This window comes from Stegastes partitus, unplaced genomic scaffold (genome assembly GCF_000690725.1).
Source record: "Stegastes partitus isolate 25-593 unplaced genomic scaffold, Stegastes_partitus-1.0.2 Scaffold1776, whole genome shotgun sequence".
NCBI classification, from domain to species: domain Eukaryota; kingdom Metazoa; phylum Chordata; class Actinopteri; family Pomacentridae; genus Stegastes; species Stegastes partitus.
The window spans coordinates 1-18,869 of record NW_007579507.1 but is presented as its reverse complement, the minus strand read 5'-3'; the positions used below and the strand labels follow the sequence as shown (position 1 = coordinate 18,869).

At 41.7% G+C, this 18,869-nt stretch overlaps 1 protein-coding gene across 1 annotated transcript in view; it reads right to left on the bottom strand.

Annotated features, from left to right (window-relative positions):
- cacna1ab (calcium channel, voltage-dependent, P/Q type, alpha 1A subunit, b) overlaps positions 1-18,094 on the bottom strand; it is a gene marked incomplete at its 5' end in the record, with an annotated part of 98,515 nt that extends 80,421 nt beyond the window's left edge. The window contains 1 exon segment of the mRNA XM_008302210.1: positions 17,955-18,094. Within this exon segment, the coding sequence (XP_008300432.1) occupies positions 17,955-18,094 (140 nt within the window).
- Positions 18,095-18,869: the final 775 nt, after the last annotated feature.

Sequence of the window (18,869 nt, the reverse complement as noted above, 5' to 3'; positions counted from 1 at the left end):
ACTTCACCAAGCCCTTCCCTCTAACCCAGTGCACCACCTCATCCATCACTTTGTTGACTATCTATTATGTAGAAGATTTTCTCAAGCTGACAAAAGAGCCAAGGGGAGGTGCAGAAGTCTGGTTTTATCTCAAATCACTTAAATTATAATATGTGAAAGGTTAGTATGGATAGACATTTTGCACAATGATGGTAAAAGCCTACTGCCAAACTGAGCTTTAAAGGTGGAGTCAGTCATCCTAATTCAATACAGTTTTCATCAAATTCAGTGAATATCTCTCCACCTTCTGCTAGCTTTCTGTGTGTGTGTGTGTGTGTGTGTGTGTGTGTGTGTGTGTGTGGTGTTCGTACACCAAAACCCCTAGGCTCTGTAAATGGGAAACAAGCCACACAACACTGTGACTATCATGCAGACGATAGGGACAAAGGAAAGTCGAGGGGATTTGGAGCACATGGTAACGAGCTAAATATGCTAACAAGCTAAATATCAACAATATTTCTGCAGAAGTGCCGACTCCATCTTACATTTTTAGTTTAAATGCTGATCCTCGTCTTGAATTACAGCCCACAATTTGTTTTCTCATGTTATTTTGTTACAATTCCACGTATACTCTGCATGTCCAAGGCATAGAATTCGAATTCCTTCAAATAGCAGCGATTGTACAAACACAGCATATCATCAGGGAGATTTGTCCTTATTAGACAACACTTGAGAGTCCCCGATGAAATACAGACTGGGAGGGAAGAGACTCAACGTCCCTTAAGAGACAGAGAGTGTGAGGAAGAGTGAGCAGATTGAAAAGGAGTGCTAGTCCTGTGTGTCAAAAGTGTGAGATTCAGCTGCTAAGAGAGCAAACAGCAAAAACCCAAAAGAGACACTGAAAGAGAGAGAAACCAAGAGACTCCAGAGAGAAAGAGAGGGGGAATCTTTATCTGCAGAGGGAGAAGGTGTTTGGACAGTGATGACAGAGGTTCTCACTGCTGGGAAACACCTAGCGATCGGCCTGTATATCACACACACACACACAGGCACGACTTAAACTTAGCAGCTATAGGTTAACAGTGTGCTAACCGTTCCTGTGTTGCACCTTAACTTTCCTGTCGTGTGTGTGGTGTATGTAGCGCATTGGTGAAGTGGCAAAGCACAATGAGGTGTCGTGATGCAAAAGTGTGCAAGTGAAAGGGTGTTTTGGTATGAGTCTAATGCTTTTCCATATCAGGACACCTGATCCTAATACTGCCAACTGTTCCACATGCAGGACACTGTCACTGTGCAGATTCATCATGGAGGGCTATTATTATGAAAGTTGAACATGTAACTGTGTTTACTGATTTTTTTCCCTCTGTGGCTGGTAAATAATCCGGGTACAATACAAGGCTGAAACCCTAAAAGTATGATGCTCCTCCTGCCTACTAAAGACAGCACAGACAGAAATGAAATAAATCTATTTCTGTCCCTTTTCAGTTTGGTGAGGGCAGCTTTAGTGGGGAGTTAAGTGGTAAAGTAGCAGTATAGGTATGATAATGATACTGTTACTGTTTATTTAGTCTTTTTATTGATGTTAAAGACAGTCAATTTCTAAAATCCACTAAATTCTTTACAGACACTGTTGATCAACTACACATTTTGTGAACCTATTTAACTCCAAATCCTGCCAGTGGGTTTGAATGGCACGTTATCTTTTTAAAAAATTACCCAAATCACACAAAAAAACAGTAAAAACAGAAAGAATGAGTGAATTTTCAACTTCCCAGTGTTCCTTCAACTAATTATGTGTGATGTGCTATTCTGTCATTAAAATCTACACCTCATTTAAAACTTCACCCCAAAAATGTTGCACAAACAGCCATGACTGACTTATTGGCTCAATCGGGCTGAACTGCAGGCTGTGTTTGGAAGAGTGGACAGGAGATAAACATAAAGTTAAATATCGAGCAGTAAAATAGTATTCAGAGTCATCATGTCTTCCAGTATTGGTAACACCTGTGGGCACCTATTGTACATTTTGATTCCAGTAGTTAGTTTATAAAATAAATAAAGAAACAATACCGAAACTTTTTCCTTTTTCATGATGTATGGCATTATAACTTTGTTACGCCCCCTTCTCTCTTCTCTCCACTTCTAGCCGGTGATGTGCTGTTTCCATAGAGGTGCATGACCTTATATTGCCGTGAACAAGGAGCCAACAGTGAGGAGAAATGTGACAGCAGCAAAAGATAGCCAGTAACTGCTTGGGGTTCAGGAAGTTTCAAAATATCTGCAGAACATCAAAGAGAAACAAATGTGTGAGCTCATGTTGTCACTGTCCGACTGAAAGACAGCGCTTTGATGATGATGATGATGATGACTGATGGCCCTGATGAAGATCTCAGAGGTCACTTGCTACCTTCACTTTGCTTGGTCTCTCCCTGTTCATGGCATTGCCATGGCAACCGGCAATTCCTCTCTTCGCCGAGTCTCCACGGTTACCGACCTGCTCTCATTCATAAGCGTTGCCAGGGAAACGCAGCCCTTGCTCATTGATGGAATCTCGGCATTGCCGCAGCAACGGGGATGGGAAGTGGGTCTCCTAGCGATTGATTTTCAACCCCTCCAAACCCCCGTATCTCCCGCCCACACACACACACACACAAACACACACATACAAACACTATCCTTACCTACCCCCCTCACACCGTGTTCTAACAGCAGCTCCCGTGCATGCTGCAAACATACAGTACGTACCCGTTCCCTCGTGTGCCGACAGACACAAACCAGTGCAACTGCATTCTTTTACCGCATTCATACACAGATACACACACATCAGATGTATGTGCTCGCTCTCCATGCATACACTGTGTACAATCAGATGACAGTGATGAATGCAGCACAGCACAGGTAGTATGGATGACCCACTTTCTCTGCTGCTCGTGAACACCGAAACTGTTACAACATGTACACAAAGAGTCTACATACACACAGACACAAGGAATCAGATTTAAGTGTAAAATCCTAAACCCGTGCTTTGTTGCTATTAACTTAATTCCACTAACTGATAAAGTGCACGTTATTGTCAATGATTTTTCAACCAATTATTAAATACAGCCAAAATAGCAGTTATTCCTTCCATTTAATTCACTTTTATCCATACATGTATTTCCTCTGATTTTTTTTATTTTTTTTTGCAACTACTTGTGTGAAGTTAGAGTTTAACTAATTACCTTTAACATAAAACAAATCCTGGCCTGTAACAATGTTTCTGAACTGTGCCTCAAACTGCTCGAGCAGACCTTCAAACAGAATCTCACTGAGGACCTTCAGTGATTGTGTCCTTGTCTGCTGGGCTCTGAGGTTTCAAAATAATGCACCCGATGACTAAAACTACAAAAATAAGAAACAAGTTCCAATAAGAACTCAATTATGTTTTAATAAAAGCAAACACCTGAAGTTTCAGGTGTTTATGTGATGCTGGCTTAAAGAAGATGGTCTCGCTCTCTTATTTTCTGAATCTTAAATTTAGGCGACATGTTCTGTCACTATGGTACTAATTTATACAAGACATGTACTATGTGTCTGTGCAGAGGCCATGTGTGCATTAAAAATGTGCTGTGTGTAATGCATGTTATCACTGTGTGGTGTCTTTGGCAAAAATAGTACAAACACACACTGACAACATGCAAGAGACTGGGACAAGTTCCAACCAGTGACAAGTGCATAGGCTGTGTGTGTGTGTGTGTGTGTGTGTGTGTGTGTACCAATGCTTGTGCACACAGTGTACGTGTGTGTTGTGTGGAAATAGTGTGGGAGTGCCATGTGTCATCACAGTGTGAGCTCCTGTCCCCTCAGTGTCTCCCACTGAGCCCTCAACCCTCAACCCCCCCTCATGCTTAAACACACAAGTACACATGTGATGGACATCGGACACACACAGTTGATCTGAACAACATGTTCAAACACAGTGTACGAAATAAACAAATGGTGTCACGAATGTTGAAAATATAAGACACACTAGTTTCACCGTCACCATTGTCGTTGTGGTTATTTAATTAATCTGTGGTGTGATCACTGTTCTCCCCTTAAAAAAAAAAAAGAGTTCTCTAAGGTACACTTGGGCACAGCTTTTCCAGTTATTTAGCAGGCAGGTTCTGTGAATCTCTGACAACTTGTCTCAGTGTCTTCAGTCTGTTCTTGTAATCCCAGACTGAGTCCATGATGCTGAGGTCAGGTCTCTGTGGGTGCCATACCATCTGCTGTAGGACCTCTTGTTGTCGCTGTGGACCTTTGTGACCCTGGCTGTAGTTTTGGGGTTGTTGTCATGCTGCACATCATCATGCTCATGAGATGCCTCCCTAACTCTACTGCATGACGGATAAGAGTCTTAACACCTCAAATACGTCAGGTTTTTACAAAGTACTGTATGTCTGACAAATGTACACATATAAATATATTTCTTATTGACTTGGGTTCTAGCTGTTCTTGATAAATTTGTTTTCTGTAACGGCTAAAGTTTTGTCAGGTTTATGAGCTGCTAAAAAGTGCATGGAAGAGAGGGGAAAGGAACATAAACCAACATAGTTTAAAGGCCCTTGAGCAAAATACTATCTAGACTGTGTTTATTTCTCACACACCAGTGAAACCACCAAAAACAGAAGAGTGTTTTTAAGCAAAAGAAATACGATAGTAACCTTTGCTAAAGCTGCAGTAGGCAACTCTCCCTTCTCTGTCCTAAGCCCCTCTCACCAGACAAGCATGAGCTTCAAACATCCATCCATCCATCCATCCATCCATCCACCGCTTAATCCTCATTAGGGTCATGGGGGGCTGGAGTCTATCCCAGCTGACTCAGGGTGAAGGCAGGGGACACCCTGGACAGGTCATCAGTCCACCGCAGGGCCACACCCAGAGGCAGACAACCAAGCACACTCACATTCACTCCTCCAGACAATTTAGAATCACCAATTAACCTCACCATGTTTTTGGACTGTGTGGGAGGAAGCCGGAGAACCCGGAGAGAACCCACGCTGCACAGGGAGAACATGGAGACTCCACACAGAAAGATCCCAGGCGTCCTAACAATAGATGCGAACCGTGGATCTTCTAGCTATGAGGCAACAGTGCTAGCCACTGAGCCACCTTGCAGCCCAGCTTCAAACAAAAAAGTGTTTAAAAAGTTACGCTAAAATCCAACATCTAAACTTAGCTCTGTCTCTCTTTCTGTCTCTCTTTTGGGTTTTTGCTGTTTGCTCTCTTAGCAGCTGAATCTTATACTTTTGACACGCAGGCGTCAAACCTGAGTGAAGGGCCTCCGTTTACCTCATCCAGTAGTCCAACTCACTGGATGTAGGATGCGAGTATAAGCCAACACTAATTTCAGACTGCATTCTCCCTCCTTCCACTATTTCTGTATTACTAATTTCTGACCATGGGAAACAACAGCAACCATCTCCGAGCATCAACCATTTTTTTTCCACTATAGCAGTGCTAGTCCTTCTGTGATCACCTGATCTGGCTGAAAAGACTTGCGATAGGGCAAAGTCTCCCACCACGCTCTAGATTTTCTAATGTCTGACAACCAAGAGGAGGTGCCGAAGTCTAGCCATTTTAATGGCAGTACTTGCCACCTTGTGTCCAATGAACCAAAACAATTCCCCCTGTTACTAATTCGCAGGAGCACTGTTGCTGCATCCTGGGCTTATTTTCGCCCAAGATGATTGTAAAAAGAAACAAAAACAAACCAGAGCATTTTTCTCCGTACACTAGGATGATATGCAGAATGAGATGCAGTCAGACCATTCTCAAGCGCTGACACAGTGCTGTCTTGATAATTGTTCAACCAAAACAGTTTTCACTATCTGAATATCAACTACAAGAATGAAAGAATCACCTGACAAAATAAAGATAACGTGGAGTAAAAGTATCGGTACAGGTGGGTGGTGGATATCTGTAAAGCTTGTCTGATCACCTTGTGTTGCAGCTTCCTCACATGAAACTGGTGAATAGGATGGTACAGTTGCAGATATAAATTATGGCAAAAACCATAAAAACAAAGATGTAGAAACTACATTTGGTAACGACAAAAGGTTCAACATAGCAAAACTACAGGTCGCATTAGCATTCTGTCCCTTCTTAAAGTAGTCGAACACACTTTCTGCCTTGTCTACGTCTAAGATAAGTCAAAAAAAGGTTTTGCTTTTCAAACCTCTCACACTATCCATGCTCTCTCTCTCTCTCTCTCTCTCTCTCTCTTTTCTACAGATACAGGACATTAAGCTGCATTTTACTACTGTTATGTCAGTGCTACTCCCGGCCTCTGCCATCAAGGTGGTAAGTCCCAACCATTCTATGGATGTAGAGGAGGTCGGCAGAGGAATCCAAGGAAGAGTTGGAGGTGAAAGGTGACAGTAATGGCTCTATCACCTGAGGGTTGGATCTCCTCCAACTTATGTCATCAAGCCTCTCCGTCATGCTTCATTAGAAGCACAGCTTTGTTTTGCTTTCTATCCAAGCATCTTTTTAGCTCTCATTTCATTCCTCTGTGCTTTTTTTCTTCCTGTTCTCTGCTCTCCTGGTTGTAGAAGCTTTAATTGGCAGAAGCAGGATAGAAGCACTCTCATTCTGACCACACGCTCCATCCTCATCCATCCCCCCTTTCCTCTCCCTTTCCTCTGTTCATTTTCTCGCTCTCGTGTTATTGCTGATCTCAGCAGAGTGCTAACACTCAGCTGATGGACTCTCTTCCACCAACACCCAAACTCACTCATTCCCACCATCTTTCCTCCTTTCCCTTCGTCTCCTTCTTTCTCTCTCCTTTTGCCTTCCTCAGCTTTGATTTTATGTGTGCTCTGGTAAACGGAGGATGAGGAGAAATGAAGGAGGCCAATAAGGAGGAGGATAAATAGGCTCTTGTCTTTCCTCCTTTCTCCTCTAAGTCTTTACTCCACCTATGAACCATGGGTCTTTTGATCACATGTATGTTTTTTATAAACCTTTATTTATCTATAATAGGCTGAGTTTGCTTTTCTAAACTTTTCTGGCCACTGGTGGATTTTGGAGCTCGAGTTCTTGCACAGAAGCAGCTTGATGGCTGCTTTTAAACCTTTACGTCCCAGTTTCTTTGTATTTTAAATGACACACGTAGAATAAAGTGATTTCGATAATATATCTGGATTTTAATTTACGGTTTGATTAACTTTGCTGTCCACAGATGAGCACTATTAGAAAGTTAACAATCAAACAGTTTGCGGCTCGGATCATTTTGGTGGTTTCTAAAAAACAACATGCTTTTTAAACCTAACGGTGCTTTAAGGGTTCAGATGACTAAAGTGACACGAAGACAGTAATTTTCAAAGACCAGTGGGCAGTATTGATCTGTAAGAATTTGTTGCTGAGTGCATTTGCCCAAATCCGCTCCTTTCAAAAGGGACATGCGGTGCGTTCTTTCACAGTAATACATGGAGTAAGGTTTGATCAGCGCATACTTCAGAGATTTTCCCTTTTACTGTATGAGACAAACCATTAATCTAATTCTCAAGTACAGTATCTGTCAGTCCTGATCTAACCTTCTATCCATTCCTCTGTCCTTAAATCACACTGCACATGTCTGTTTCCTCTCTCTCTGCTCACCCACGTCACTTTTTCCTGTGTCTCTAATCTTCTTCCAGTTTTTCCATTCACCTCTCTCCCTTATTTTTTCTCTCCTTGCCCGACCGGCTGATTGGCCCACCTGTTCCTCCGTCTCCTGCCGGCATGACTCCTGGACCTCACAAGGACACGACGTCTGGACTGAATCCTTCTTAATGTGGGCTTTTCGGCCAGTGTGTTGTCGGGTGCTTTTATGCGTGCAGCATGTCATGTAGTTGGATGTCTGCGTGTACACTATGTACGATTTTTAGGGTCTTTGTTTGATGCTGCCAACGCCCCGACATCTGTGTTTCTGATATCCACTGAAGATTGGCTGACAGCTACATAAAGCTAATTACGGCTTCTAATCACTACATTTACATGATTACATGCCATGCAATAGAGATCACCGGCGACACTGTCAGGCAGTATCACCCAACTTTGCAGCTCCATGAAGTTTTTGGCCTGTGTTAGCTTTTGGTTTTTACAACTAATTTAATATCACGTCAATGAAATCCAGCAGCAACATTTTATTATTTTAAACAACGGTACCGATAAACCTGCTTTTACTTGTCTATCCATCTATTTTCCTCTGCTTATGCCATTTATTCCTGCTGCAACATTTTCCAGTTCCTCCTGGGGATCCCCGTGGTGTCCCGAAGCCAAATGAGATATGTAATCCCTCCAACAAAGTCTACCCCGCTGTGGAGCCCAATACAGAGTTAAAGCAAAGAGTGAATGTTTGCGTTCATTCAGATGGTCAGAAACTTCAGTGAAACTTAACTATCGTGCAATCTGAATATTAGTGGGCTTTCCTTGGCCTGAAGCTACAGTCTGCTGGAACTAAATCGATCAGCTGTATCAGGGATGAAATGACCACATCTGAGTCAGAGATAGAAGAGAAAGTACTGATTAGAGTGCAGTGAAGACTACCTAATGAATATAGGTACGGCTGCCAGACGGGGTGTTATGTCAATTAAAAGGTAAAAATTCATTGATTCTGAGAAAACTTCATTATGGCATCATTTTTTTTCCTTCCCTGCTGGAGATCAGAGGTCAGAGTCGGGGATTACGTGTCTTGCGAAAGGACACTTCAGAAGGACGGACGCTCGAAATCGCTGTGGGTATGATAAACGACAATTACTTTCTTACCTTTACCACCCTGCTGCCCTCACATTGTGTGTCTGTGGGTGTGTGTTTCTGTCTGTGACTCTATTTCTGTTCACAAGGGTGTGTGGGTGAGCGCAAAGCACCACACACTGAAACGGGCTTTTAACAAAAAAATGATTTTATGTAAAGTGAAATGGCCAGTTGATCATTGGTGTTCTCCTCAGAATGCAAAAGCACTTGATTACAGAAAGTCAATATTCTTATATTTATCAGACTAACTGCTAAACCAGCCTCATCAAGGTAACACTAAACTACATTTCAAAGACAGCATAATTGTTTTCTATAAAAACTGTTGGACTGTCCAACCATCCAACCACTTGGTGAAGACCTCTTGACTTCACATTTCAGTGCACTGGGTAACCTTTAGCATCGCTTCTCCTGTCGTTCTTAAACATTAGAGGTAGATGCTATAAGTCAGTAGTTGAGTGTTTTATACTGGTGTCACTGTAGCTCCTTTTCCGACCACGAGGAGTTTGCAGTCAAACATGCGGTAAACATTGTGAATCCGTGTATTTTCACCAAAACAATGTTTTCCAAAACTTAACAAAGTCATTTTGTTGCCTAAACGAAACCAAAACTTGAAAACAAAACTTCTGGCTACATCAAAAAATATAACTAAATAAAGAAAAATAATGGTCAGACATGGGTAAAGTTGTAGCCTCAATAATCTTAATGTGATTGTTTCATACTGAACACACGATTCGTGCCTCAGTTTCTGACCATCTTCTAGCGCTGACACAGCAACGTGTAGAATGGTCTGGCTGCACCTCAACATCATTCTGCTACAGGGGGGTGAAAAAAAGCTTTGGTGTAATTGTCTTTTAGTCTGTTTGTAGACTGCTGCTCGGAAGTTGTTTGATAGCATTTAGACAGCAAAAAGTTCTGAGAAAGCGCGGTGAAATGCCCAATCTACATCCAGTGAGTCCGACTATTTGTCGTCTAATGTTGGGTGAACTTTGGAGTCGGTTGCAAGCCTGGTGCAGCACAGCCCCAGTGGCAAAGGACACCTTGTGCGTATCTCTGACACTAAACAATTGGCAAAGCAGCAGTTTAGGACGTCCTGGAAATGACAACGGTTTGGTCCACCGCGGTCTGTTTTATCTCTGTGTGAGTTTGTGGTGCTTTAACAACACATCATTAAATCCACCTACTTCCACATATATTCATTTAGACATTTGGACACAGGGCCAATGCTGTGTCTTTTTTTTTTTTGATTGAGCAGACAACAGAACTGGATGTCCGTTTAAATACAGCCTACCTCTTTTCGATTCATAAACAACCATAGTGTTGGCTTGATATTACACTTGGATGTGTCCTGATATAAAAATGAATGCACTCGACACTCGTCTTCGCATCCAGTCAATCTTTTCAGCCTCGTGCATTACTTTCGTGTAACAGAACAGCTCGGTGAGTATTATCGCCGCGCTGGAATGGTTGCGCAACCTAGCACCCTTTATGTGTGCGTGATTGTTCATATGCAGCAGATAACCTGCAGGGCGCAGAGTTGGAGGGTATAGGAGAACGTATAGGAGAGTGATGAGCCTGTAAATGACTGCAGAGCAATAATGATAATGGAAGTGATGGCAAAAGGACAACTTTCAATCAAGTACTCTTTCTCTCTCTCTCTTTCTCTCTCTCTCTCTCGCTGTGACCTCATTTTTCTCTCGCCGCTGGACTTATTTCCTCTCTCAGTGTTCATACAGTATTTTCTCACAGGAGGCACTGCACTTACCGTGACACCTCTGTGTGCCGTTTCCTAATGTTTGATTAAATTTTGATTTGGTGGTGAAGAGTGGCCTCATTCACACCAAAGTCAGCTCACGTTTTGTTCACAGTCTGGAGCCTTGCGACCGAAATGTGTTTAAGCTATTTATTAACCCTGATGGCCCGAGTCGATACAGCTGAAAAAATATCTTTATGAACGCCGGTTTCATCTGATCTGTCCTGTTTCTGACGCAAAACCTGGCTGTGAGTTGTCCCTGTAGTGAGTCAGAGGTTCCTGTTTCCCCATGTCTTGGGTTCTGATGTCATTTGGTATCTCTGCCAGATCCACCAGTGACTAAGTATGCCATCTTTTTTTTTTTTTCCCTAAGATGGGGAGGATTGCTGCTCTAAACCTCTTGGGGTTTCTCTGTCTCACCTGCACAGTTTGTTCCTTCTCTTCTCTAAGAGACAGAAAAAGACAGTTTTGGGCTTCAGCATGTGCAGAAACTGAATCTGGGTTAAACTGGCAGCGAGCGTTTTGTTGTGAGCAGGGATATTTATTATATATATTGTGTTTCATAGCCAGTTATATTGTGACGTTTTAGTCTAATTTCATGTTGTTAAGCTGAACATTCTTCTGTAAAATAAATCCCTAATGATGCCACAAAGGTCTGTCTTCATGGTAACTCTAAAATCCCAAATCTCTTCGAACCATTTTTCTAAACAGTTGTTGTTCTCTTTCTCAGAGATTTGTTTTTATAAAGTACTTTTAGCACAAAGATATAAAACAATTGGAAATAACGTAGACTGTGAAAAAAGAAAAAGAAAAAAAATACAAAAATATTATTTTTTTACGAAATACATTTTAAAATACATGAATCCAAAAATGTCATTGTATGTAATTTTATAAATATAATACAACATTAAACATAAATTGAAATTACTATGAAAATGAAATATTTGTGAAATTACAATAAATTTATAAAAACATTTCACCGTTTTATTATGTGGAAAAAATGCTTTCTTTTCTTTCCTTTTTTTTTTAAAAAAAAGGGAAATTGTATGGTTTCTCAAAGTTAGAGATTTTTTAATGTCATTTTAGATTTAGACATTTTTCTACTTGATGTGTAAATTCTTGTATATATTTGTCTTATTATCTTGCTTTATTTTTTATTAATATTTATTGTATTTTATTCTTTTCTTTCTTTAGTTATTTTTACTTTATTTTATTTTATTTTTTAATTTTCCTATTTCTGTTATTCGTCCAAATTCCTGGGGCGACACCAACAGCCGAAACCAAATTCCTTGTATGTTGTGTACGTACTTGGTCATTAAAGCTGATTCTGATTCTGATTCTGATATACTTCTCCACTCTGTTTTTGTAATTTTATTCATTTTTTTGTGTATTTCAAATACGCAGGAAAATTTTCATAAAATTTCAGATTCCTTTAGAGTATTATTACAAATCTAGCTTGAAATGTGCTGCTTGTAAACAGTTCAGCTTCATCGTGTCAGTATGTCAGTATTTATTTGCAAAAAAACATTTTTAATAATCTCAAGAGAGCACTACCCCTGCAACATATACACTCAAAAATGCAGCAGCTTTCCTATATGTGTGTTTTAAAATATATACTTGACAGGCGTAGAATGAGAGAGGTCTATTTTTGTCTGTCACTGTCTGTGAACATCCATTAGGAGAGTCGTAGGGACATCTACGGTGTCCTCTCATTGACTGACTGGCCCAGACCTTACAGTAAATGATTAGATTAGTGTGTGACGTCACAGCATGGCGCTGGAAATCAATGGACTGTCATCCCTGAATACTAAACACACCAGTCACTCTGTGTGAGTGTGTCCCCTCTCCTTTTTTCCTCCTCTCATTAATTCTTGTCCTCATCAAGACTCTCCAGTGTGTTTGCCAAGAATGAAGTCAGCACACGTGCATGCAAACGCACACACGCTTCACAACACAGTGGCAGAAGCCTTCTCAGTCACGACTCACGCAGCACAAGCACACACTCTCCCAGAAGCCAATGGAGGAGATAAAAAGCGAGAAAGAGAGAGACTGACACTATTAACACAAAAAACTCAACTAAAAGTCTGAAGCTTCGGTTGCATCTCCCAGATGCTGCAATGTTTGTTACACGACACAAAATGAAAGTGTCGAGTTGAACAGCTGTGATTTGGCTATTTTTGGGTTCTTACCAGCGGTGGGGCTGTGTGTTTTGAATGTGATATGAGAGGAGAAGCCATCGATTTATTAAAAGAAAAAGGGATTATCCACTCGGGGAAGCTGAATGTACTTTAAATGTAGGTTCAATCTACACCATAGATTACAAAGTGTGTTCTCTGCAAAATGTAGTTGTTGACCTCACAGTTGGTGGAACTGAAGGACGTAAAACTTGGTTGTTTGCAACATGACTTCAAACCTTAGTCCATCTGAAGGCGCTCACGCAGATATAACCATTGAATGCAAACATAAAGTCAGTGTTAGTATTGCGCTATAATATGCCAAACATATGGTATTTAATTAATCTAAACATGTTCTCATAAAAAACAACAACAACAACAAAAAAAAAAACAGCTGCATGCACACGATAAGAGTGTCGAGTGCAGTATTCAGCATTTTTGCTCCATGTGCACAAATACAGTCCCACAGGCACTGGGCTGTGATGAGCACTGGTTCGACCCTCCTGACGCGCTGACAACTCCCCAACACTTGTCCGTTTGTCAAGTTGACTTTTGAGACTTTGAAGGCGGGACAGTGGCTGGTATCTCCACTTATTGATTTGCTGCACGAATACTGACTGAGCTGATTGGTTATTGACTGATTGATTAACCAAATACTGCTCAACACTAACAGCTTTTTCTATTTTGGTTTTTATTCAAAGTTGCCGACCCACAGCCGGCTAGAGTATAGCAAGAGGTGCTTGCATAAGGTAAAGTTAAAAATTAGAACCTAGCATGTTGACAAGTCCCAGCAGAGAGAGAACAGGTCAGAGGGCAGTGGTTTGCTCATGCACTGTGCTTGTCCTGTTCTGTACAGTTTGGGGGTAACTGCTAACTTACTTGAGTCCATTCTCTGATGCTGCTACTCATCTACATATTCAGAGAAACGTACTGTATTTTCTACTCTACATTCATTTGCTAACTTTAAATACGACTTACTGTGCATGTTAAAATTAATACAAACAACAACTAGAGTATGACGTAGCCTGTTGTTATTGGAAAGTTCTGCAGTGCTACCTTTGATTAAGATGAAGCTTCACCTTTGCCAGCTGCAACATTAAAGAGATGGTCGACAATTATAATACACTAATATAATTGACATTATTTTGAAATAATATACTGACCATTCTACCTCATGACTACTTTTACTTTTGGTACTTTTAGTGTATTTTGTGCTTGCATGCCTCTGTTTTTTAAATGCATGTGTTTTTTTGACTACTTGAACACCATATAGACACACTGGGAGATGCAACTCCTACAGTTTGTTCCACCTGATTTGAGGAGAATTTTTTTAAACATGAATTTGGTCATAGTCCAAACAAGGTAGTCATGAGATCTATTAAAGCCATATTACAATACTGTCAAGGAGATAGAAGCCCAAACCAAGTCTTAAACCCACCCTAACCCTTTGAAGAAGTGAGGAAGCTTCTTAAAAATATTTTCCTCCTCAAGGTCTTAAACTGGTCCTCACATTGATAGGATTAGAAGAAAACATGCGCTTACACACAGCAGGAAACCGTGGTGAACACTTCTGCGTGCAGTGTGTCCACACCAAGACCTTGCTTTCAATTGAAAATGTTCCATATGAATATACATGAAGGCTTGAAATATGACTATAATTGGCAATATAGGGCATGCATAGTAATTGTGTGTATACTCTTACACTAAATATGGGAATGCTGTGTGTGTGTGTGTGCACCATAAGGTAGCAGCAGGGTGTGTGTTATATAGGCTGTGCTGAGTGATTGATCATAGGGAGCAGGGAAAAGCAGGTTACTGCAGCACTTACACACACACATTCATTCCCTCTCTGAGCGTGCTCCTCTCGGTGTTTCTCATTTCCCTCTCCCTCTCTCTCCCCTCCCCCCTTGTTCCATCTCCATCTTTGCCTTCCCTCCTCCTCCCATTCCTCTTCCAAACCTCTCTCTCATACTCCATACATCACTCTCACCTCCCCCGTCCCCCCAGCCATCACTCTTCCCTCCTTCCTGTGGTCTTCCTCCTCTAACTCTAAACTCCTCTCCGCTCTCCATCCTTCTCACGCCTTCTTTAACAGCCAAACCCATCTCGTATTCCCCCTCTCTCATTCTGTCCTGTTATCCAGAGCCCAGGGGAACAGAGAGACATTGTCACGTGTCTTCTTCTTCTTCCACCTCCTCCTCCTTTCTCCTCCCTCTGTTATCTAGCTGCAGTAGTACTCTACTGCTTCTCTGGCAAGGGGCTTCATCGCTCTCAGAGGGCTCCCTCTGCCTCTGTCTCTCCCCATATCATCTATCCATCTACTGTATCTACGTATCCATCCATCCATCCACAACGCTGCAGCAAGTGTTAAGTTTCAGTGACAGTGGTTTAAAGCTGTATTTATAGTTGGGCATCAGGGGGATGGAGCGTGTTGGTGATAGATTGTTAACTGTGACGACACCCTCTGAAGAAGTTGAAGAACGACTCTGTAGTCGTCGGTTTTCAGTACAACAACAGAATATCGTCTCCAAAGCCTCGGCTGACCACGGTGGTCTCTCTTTAACAGTGAATGAAAGATTGTAGACTATTAGCAGCTACAAAGCAGTTGTCTCTGATTCAGTATTGGACATGAGGTGAAACAAAAGTTGTCTGGATGTTCCACTAATGTGTGTTATGTAATTAGGATGGAAATGAACGAATACAAGCAGAGTTTCTGTGGGGACCAGTGTTACTTTAGAAGTTGCATCTGCTACAGGGCAGGTACAACGAGACTTCTGGAAGCCACTTGTGTCAACCACGGAGTAAATATTCATAACACTCTGTAGACTTCATAGCTGTGTGTCTGGTCAGGAGAGGGAGGATTCATTCTGTGAAGTTGTGGCTTTTAAAGACTTTGACCGAATTAAGCGTCTTTAAATGAGATAGTCAGACTTCTTTTTGCATCACAAGATGTTCTCACTGGCAACCTTGACAGAGGCAGGAACCCATTTGTATCTATTTGACTGAGTTGAAACCCAGCACCCTCCTCTGCCACCGCTTCATTTGGGGAATCCACCACATTTTTGAAAAAAAAATTGACCATCACTGGTGCACAGTGAAACTTGTGATGGATTGGACGTCAACAGATCCACTGGTGGGATCACTTGCGCACTGGGAAAAGAAAGCTGCATTTCTCGGCTGCATTTGAAGGAATCTTTGAAGTGGGACGACTTTGTTGCGCTGCTGTTACAGGTTTGGTCTTTAAATGCATCCTTCAAAGTGGAGACACAGCAAATGAATAAGGAACTTTTGCTTGCTGGTCTTTTTCCTTTAGGAACTTTATTTGTAAGCTTTAACAACAGGTTGTGTTAACAGAATTGTGTCCTTTGTCCACTGTTTCACTCTCCTCCCATTTGTTATCCAGAAGTGAATTCTGCAGAAGGACAGTTTACAACATACAACAAACTAACAATCACACGGTGCTGCATTCTGGGCGGCATGTTGGCAATTCTCTGGAGACACTTTAGTTAAAAAAAAGAGCTGATAAAACATACATACATGCATGAAAACACACCTTATGTGAGGACCGACTGCATTTTCTGCAAGCCTCTGCACCTCCAGTGGTGGCAGTTAACGTCATGTGAAGATTACAATCAAGATAATGGGAAGTGGTGTGAGGGTGGGACTAACTGTACCATCACTGCCTCAAGGCTTAAAAAGGCAAATATTTGAAGCTCTAATAGAACCTAAACACTGCTGTGACTTTCTTTATCTGCAGAAAAAATACTGTGCCACAGCTGCTGTTGTAATCTGATAGAAGATGTTCCTTGTTTTAGCTTCAACAGTCAGTGGTTTGGCACATCATTCCGATAAAGTAGATTTAAAGTGAGCAGGGAAAGAACAGGAGGGAGAGAGGGGGGATGGAAGAAACTCTGCTACCCCTCTGTCTGCTATTGCCATAACAACAAACCTGCTCCCCCCCACCCCCATCTCTCGGAGATGTGACATTTCACTTTGCCCTGGTTGCTGCTCCCTGCAGGGATGCTCTGATCCAGTCTGTGTGCATGTGTGTGTGTGTTTGTGTCCTCATTAAAGGCGGATAGCGACCGAGGGGGAGTGGCCCTGATCACACATGCACACCTTGTCAAACCAGACCTCTGCTGCGTCTGTGTGAGTGTGTCTGAGATCAGAAAAGAGACAGAGTCATGCTACTGGAGGCACGGACACACGCAGCCATTCAGAGTAAGAAGTAAATGCAGACGACATGTTAATATTGTCACCAGCATCAGTTCAAATTATTGAACTGCCTTCATTGAAATAACTGTGTCTTGCATTTGCCTGCCTGTATTTCAGTCCTGTTACCTCGTCGAACAGTGTACTGTATCTTGTTACCATCTCCACCCAGCTCCCCACCACCACCACCACCACCACCACCACCCCTCCGCTCTCGCTCATGCAGCCATATTTAGATCACACAACACACACAGTTCCATCGACACTCTTACCACCTGCCTGCACAGAGAAATGGCTCAAAATCAAGTCAAATTAAGTAGTAAGTGGTTAACGACATATTAATTATAATATTTGCAGGCTGTACTGATTATTTGATTGATTTTTTTAAATGACCTGTTTCATCTTAATTTATGTTTGCATGTTTCTGAATATCTCGCAGCACATTTCTTTTCTGTTTTCTGTCCAGTACACAGGGAACATCTCTTCAAGAAAAGAAAAAGGAAAGACAAATGAAAGGTGCTAGTTATACAACAGATCAACCAGAGTCCCTGTAAGTAATTAAAAATAACAGAACAATTTGTGCTTCCTCTTATTAACAGCAATCCGAGTGGGCTGTCGTACACTTGAATCATCTGTTCTCAGCTCGCTTTTGCCAGAAACGTGACTTCAGAAATATCTGTACAAACTGGACATCTGGTCTCCACCATGAGGAAACTGGTTGATGTAAGTTTGATCATGGGAAGTTTTTTTTTTTTAAAGTTATTTTTCAAGTGTGTAAGTTTGCAAGATTCATAACTTAGAAAGAAGCATTGTCACAGAACAGAAGTGCAGTAACGCTCTTGGTTGTGTATAGCTATGTGATGCCTAAAAAAACCCCCCCAAATTATTCAGTTAGGAAACTTAAAAAGAAACCTTGACATGTGACTGCCCCTGCTAACCCGGTGTAAGAGTGGAAAAGGTAGCCATGGAAACACATCCTACACATTTACAGCAGCCGAGGGGAGGTACACATTAGGCACCATCTGAACCACAACGAACAAGTAAAAACTCCGAAATCAAGATGATTACTGCGGACTCACCCGGTGAGCACGACCACAAAGTCCATGACGTTCCAGCCGTTCCTCAGGTAGGAGCCCTTATGTAACGCAAAACCCAGAGCCAGGATCTTTATCCCAGACTCAAAACAGAAGATGGCTATGAAGTAGGGCTCCGTCTCCTCCTACAGGGGAGAAAGGCAGCAGGGCAGAAAAGACAAGGATGAAAGAAGATGGACAGAAATGGAGAAAACGGGAGAAGGCATAGGAAGAGAAGAGTACACAAGGTGAGGAGAGAGAAAATGAAGGTCAGTGGCAGGCAGACTGTGGGTCAATTTGTGTTCACATGGAGGGTTTGTAATAGAAAAATGTAGACTTATTTATAACTATTTACAATAAAGGAGTACTCATACCATGGTTGCATTAACCCTCTGAACTCCAAGCACTTTCTTTTGCCCCATTTTTACTCACTATGGGCTCATTTTTCACTGCAATGAAAAGCCCTGCACCTCTATGGAAACAACACAACCATGACTAGAAGTAGAGAGAATTTAAAATGTCTTTTCTGCTGTATGACGCAATTATAATGTCATGTATGATAAATGACAGAACACTTACATTGGTTTGAATATTTATTTTATAAAAATTGAAAAACCTGGACTCAATATGTTTAACTTAATGTCTACAGGTGGCATTAATACTGGAAAAAATGAGGACTCTACATAGTATGGATATTTTACTACTTACATAATGAGTATCCATACTTTCATTGTATCTGCACTGTGTGCACAGTCTGCAGTTCAGCCCAGTTCATCTGAAAAGTCCCTGAATTCACTGGTGAGTCACCAGTTGCTTCACAGTTCCACTAAGGAGAGCACGATTTCAGTTTTTTACAGAATCTGGTTAGAACAGGGCTGTCCAACTCCGGTCCTCGTGACCTATTGTCCTGCAGGTTTTAGA